Genomic DNA, 5,824 nt, shown 5'->3' on the forward strand with positions numbered 1-5,824 from the left:
GAGAAGATGTAGAGCACGCTACCTGACATGTAACTGTTCCGGCAGGCTCGCCAGTCAAAGCTTTACATCGGATCATCACTGGCTAGTCTAAACAGGCACCTAGATTGTAATGGAGTAGTCTACCTAGGCGGTAGAATGGCCCGTTTTCCGTCACCGGCCGGAAAATCGTCCGACTCTGGCCACCGACAATCCCTCCGCCCTTAGCCACCCTCCCTAGCTCTGCCACCCTCCTTCTCGGCCACCCTCCCCTGACAATCCTGACATTCCCTGACAAAAGATCCGATGAGGGCCGGCAATCCTGACATCGCGTCCGAGCTGGAGAGTTATTGCCATTGGAAATTCGAAATTACGATCCCGCGGGCTGCTCACTCACCTTCCTCCTCTACTCGGCGCCTCCCGCTCTGCAATTCCTAAACTCTGCAGCTCGCCAAACTCTGCAGCTCGCCACCAGGTACAATTCGGATGAACCTCCGACTCTGAAAACCCCACACCAGCTACATTACTGGTATTGTTATTGTTGATCGAAGACGGGTGAATCAGAAGAAGTAGCGGATTGAAATCTAATCGATTACAGAATGGAAGACGCGAGTGGAAGAAGGATATTAGTTGCAGTGGACGAAAGCGAAGAGAGCATGTATGCTTTAAAGTGGGCTGTTGATTATCTACATCTTGATTCCACCGACACTCTCATCTTGTGCCATTCCAAGCGCCTTCTCGGAGCTTATGAAGGGCTCGGAGGTCCTGGTATGTAAGGAATTGTTCTAATTATTTAGTTATTTTATGATTTTGTTTGTGAACAGAGTAATTCTTTTGTATTTCTAGCGTTACCTAGATTCTGCTTGTGCCGGTTTGCCCCTTTCTGCAATTTCACTTTCTTCTGTGGCTGTGGCGCGGGCAACTGCTGGCTTTCAAAGTGCCTCGTTGCTTAATGTAGCGAGGGTTTGGTTGATTTATTTAAGCACCTCTTGGCTGACGTTAGATTGATCAGAGAAAGAGGATCAAAGCCAACCTGGTTCAATTCATTTAAATACTTGTTAGGGTTTATACCTTGACTATGATTCATCATAGGATTTTTATCTTATCCATGTTAAGGTGTTAGTTTCATTTTTTTGGTTGCTAATATGCCTGGTTGATAATACCACAAAGGAATCCCCTGGGATTTTGATCTCGTGCTTGCAGTGAACAGTTCCAAGCTCACCAACTAAACTATTTAGTAATATTAAATTCTAAACATTATATAATAAAAAATTTGTTAGTCAAACTCTAAGAGTGATAGAGGACCAATCTTCAAACAGGGAAAGTGTTACAGTGTTGTATTCAGTTAATTAACATTTCTACTCATTTTACTGGAAAGTGTTCTCTTCAATTAATTAACCTTTCTACTTATTTTACTGAAATTTATGTGATTATTGTATTCATTTTTAATATTTGTTCTAGTTTTCTACCTACATGAAAACTTTGATGTAACCAATTTCTGTAGTGTTTTCATTGTTGCGAACTTCTCAACCATGTTCTCAATCATGTTCCTGTTCCCATTCGTATAAACGGCTACCATGGTGTCAATGAGAAAAACAATAAAATATTTCCTTATAAGAATAACCCCACCCTAAACCGGGTCAACTCCTGCAAATTCCTCTTTACAGACTCTACACTAAGCAGAGTTACGGTAACTTCATGGTGAATGTAATGTTAACTTGCCTCATTTATAAGGGTAAAAGAGTGGGTTTAGTTCTTATTAAGTTTTAGGTTTAAATTTGATGGGAAAGAATCGAAGATGTAAATTATTTTTGGGGTTAAACTGTTTAGGAGTATCTATCCCAACTTTACTGGTAATGAAATCCTCTGATGATAACATCCTACTGTGAGTAAATAGTTCTTCATTCCATAGATAACTGACCTGAAACTAAACTCAAAATAATGAAAAAAAAAGGCAAGCAAAAACACTTTACTCATTTATTTAAATGCATCTGGAAGCTAGAAAATTGTCATCTAAGGCCAGGAATGATAAATAAATGCATCTGGAAGCTACAGAAAATTGTCATCTAAGGCCAGGAATGATTCTTTTGGTTCTACAGTTATATTCGTGTTGTTCTTATTATTTTATTCATTGTTTTGTGACTGTGATGAGAGTAGGCTTTGTACTTACACCGGAAGTTGTAATAGCTTTGGAGAAACATCAAGACCATGTTGCCGAGGCCGTCATGCAGAAGGCGAGGGATATCTGCAGCGGGACTCCGGTGCGTTTTCTGTACATTTTATATCAATTTAATGGGTTCTTAAGAAAAAAAACATAAAGGAGGGTATGCAATCATTGCAGTGAAAGATTAATTTGAAGAAAATACTATGGAAGAAAGCATCCAAGGTTAAAGGTGTTCTGGTCATTGTGTTTTGCAGGCGAAAGTGGAGGAGAAGATTGTAAAAGGAGATGCGAGAGATGCACTGTGTGATGCAGTGAAGAAGGTGGGGGCAGATTCTCTCGTCATTGGCAGCCATGGTTATGGCACTTTCAAAAGGCATGTCTGCAAACACCATCAAGTTATTATCAGCTACTGTTTGTTTGCAAAGCTAGGGGATCTTGGTGGTGCATGGTAGGGGATTTTGGGTGGAAAGTGTTCAATAAGATTTGATGTTTTTTACTGGGTTCAATTTCCATAAATGATAGGTTTCAAGTCATTTAAATTTTGAAGAAATTTGATTCTTTTCTAGATTAGTAAAAAGTGACAAATTAGATTTTCTTGTGTAATTAGATTAGGAGAGTGCAATTCTTGTGTATGGATAGCTGTTTTTGTTTTTGATTTTTTACAAGTGGGGAGCTGTTTTTTAATATGTATGTTTTCTCCTTTTGTTCTTTATGTTTTCATGGTGGATCCTTGATGTTCTAATTATAAGGTGTTTTGGGAGCATGATTGCAGAGCATTTTTGGGAAGCGTCAGCGACTATTGTGCCCACCATGCAAAGTGTGTTGTAATGATCATAAAGAACCCTCACAGCTGATCTGCAATTTAGCTCCTGGAACACTCTGTTTTGGCTCTGCTTTGGAGAGTATAAACCATCCAAGGAATTTTGATGGTCTCCCTGTAAAGAATAAATCGATTATCTCTTTTTCTTTCGTTATTTCAAGGCTTTGGACAGAGACCATAATTTCATTTTTGAATCCAATACCAGATTTTCTTCAAATAATAACAGGGTTTTGTAATTACACCTACATGCTTCGTTTTTCATTCAGTGTGACATTGGGCTGTTTGTATCATCGTCAACTGCTAATGGGATTTTCTTCAGAATCCTTTATCCCTAACTCTTGTAGTTGTCCAGGTCAGAAAAAATACATAAAATATTTTACTATATTATTTTCATTGATTTGGACGGTTTGTTGTTAATTAGTTTTGCAAAGGTGAATATTTTTTGTTGATACGTTCTGCTCTAATATGTGAGATTATTAATGTTTAACGTACTATTCTTATTATATGCTTTTGTATTAAATCTATTATATGAATAATGAAATCTTTAAACAAAAGATATGTTTTCTGAGTATATAAATATATTAATTTGTGTTATTATTTTTTATTTTTTTTTAATTTGGATTTGTTTTCATCTTTAGAAAGGCTAAATTTTTTGGAAAATGGGTAATACCATAGAATAATCCAAAATCATTATGCACTCTGGTATACATTAAAAATTAATAGATTTTTTCTCTTTTGCACAAACTCAAATTTTTTTGGAAGATGGTTGATGTCGTATTAATAATTCAGAATCATTATGCAATTTCATATACATTCACAAGTTACGAATATATTTTAATTTCGGTAAGTGACATGGTCTAAAGCATATGATTTTATACATGTAACAATCTGGAACTGAACTTTCTTAACATTATTTGTTGTTTTACTTTGTACATTGTGAGTTTTTTGTTTTTGCAAAAGCTTAATTGGTGGAAGATGGTTAATAAGATATTAATAATTTAGAGTCTCTATATATTCTCATATACATTGTGACCAGTTTGAATTCATTTTAATATTGTCATCTTATTTTAGTAAGATGATATGGTTGAAAGTTTGTGGTTTTATGCATATAACAATTTGGAGCTCAATTCTCCTACATTCTTTGTTGTTCTACTTCGTTGGATATGAAGTTTCTAAAAGGCATGAAATTTGAGATGCTATAGTTTTTTTTGTAGTTTTTCAAGTGGTTTGTGAAAATTTTAACTTTTGTAAAGGAATTCACAAAAGTGCAAGTTATTGTGATAAAGTCCAAGAATGACTTTCTTTGTATGAGAGGAAATGAGAGGGACGGAAGAAAGATTAGTGCGAGACAAAATAAGGCATCCTGTAGACGATGCAAAGACAAAATTAACACAACGACATATATTGAAAAGTTTAAAAGTAGTTGGAAATTAGGAAGGACAGTGGCATTGAGACATTAAAGGTAGTTGAAGAGAAAATGAGTGTTCGATGTTAGAATTTCTAGAATTGAAACAAGAGTTGGGATATGAGGAATTAATGAAGTTTTTTTTTTCGAAAGAAAAAAAACAGACATCCTTCATTAATTAGATTAAAGAGGAGTTACATAGTCTTGTTTCTATGAATTGTGAGCCCAATATCATCCTCCATTATAAAAATGTCCACGAATTGGAAAGGTGTGCCGAGGGCGATCAAGAATCAAAATGTCAAAAAATTATCAAGGAGTCGCTGAGAAGGTGAAATGGATGGACTAGCATGGTCCTGCATGACATATCTTGAAGAAACAATGTCAAAAACATCAGTGAATGGAAATAAATCCAGCAATACAACGGAGTCGGCCTGAAAGCTAGATAAAGGAAAAAACCAAGCAAAAAGAAGGATGAAGTCAAAACTCAACCATCCACCAAATGTTTGAAGTGCATCAGCCTTGGGAGGAGAGAAAATCCCTTTATTAGTTTTATTGGTTTTATTGGAATTGACCAAATAATAGTGACAAGGAAGCACATTTGAACCAATCTCTTAGTGATGGAAGCATATTTGAACCAATCTCTTGTCAAAGGTTGGAAGCAAACAAAATACCCTCCATAGATATAGATCCAATAATCTTTCAAATTCATATGTTTTGTAAGATGGTGTTTTGATAAGACAATATATTAAGTTATGTATAAATCAAATGGTCTCTATTGCTAAAACCCTAAAATTAATTCTAGAATATAATAATTTTGTTGAAATCTTTAAGAACTTATAATTTTCAGGGAATTTGTTTAAAAAATTATGTATTAATATATTAAATAGTTTGATCGCAACTCTCATATATATATATATATATATATATATATATATATATATTAAAAGTATTTTAATTTGTTTCAAAAGAGATTAATTAAATAAAATTAGATTCCCTTATTAAAAATGGAAAGCAAGGAAATATGAAAATAAAATGTAAATATAAAATAAGAGGAAATATGAACGTCATAATATGTAAAGTTATCTTGTGGTTAATTTTCTTGTCAAAATTAAAAATAACGAAAAATAAAATATAAATGCAAGAATGTGAAATTTGAGATATTTATTTAATATATGATACAATATAGTGATTAATTTTATGAAATTATATATATATATATATATATATATATATATAGATATATATAAAATGGAAGGTAATTTGAAAATTCATTTTGTTACCCATTAATTATGTCTATAGGCATGTTTGTTTTGGAATAGGGCTTCCAAAATTTAAATTTAATTATCAATAATTATTCCATGGATGGTAGGGATTTATCTTCCACAAAATATTTTGAAATATTTTTAGTAGTAGTCACAAATAGGTTGATATTTTTCTCAAAAGTAGTCATGGCATGGAA

At 33.9% G+C, this 5,824-nt stretch overlaps 1 protein-coding gene across 1 annotated transcript; it reads left to right on the forward strand.

Moving 5' to 3' along the window:
* Positions 1-524: 524 nt before the first annotated feature.
* LOC149251931 (universal stress protein PHOS32-like) lies at positions 525-2,607 on the forward strand. Its single transcript, XM_089456594.1, has 3 exons — positions 525-744; positions 2,134-2,237; positions 2,395-2,607. The coding sequence occupies exons 1-3, from the start codon at positions 576-578 to the stop codon at positions 2,590-2,592; spliced, it is 471 nt and encodes a 156-aa protein (XP_089312720.1). The 5' UTR covers positions 525-575; the 3' UTR covers positions 2,593-2,607.
* Positions 2,608-5,824: the final 3,217 nt, after the last annotated feature.

This window comes from Pinus tabuliformis, chromosome 7, assembly GCF_031772625.1.
Source record: "Pinus tabuliformis cultivar Carrire ecotype Pingquan chromosome 7, CPIR1, whole genome shotgun sequence".
Lineage (NCBI taxonomy): Eukaryota > Viridiplantae > Streptophyta > Pinopsida > Pinales > Pinaceae > Pinus > Pinus tabuliformis.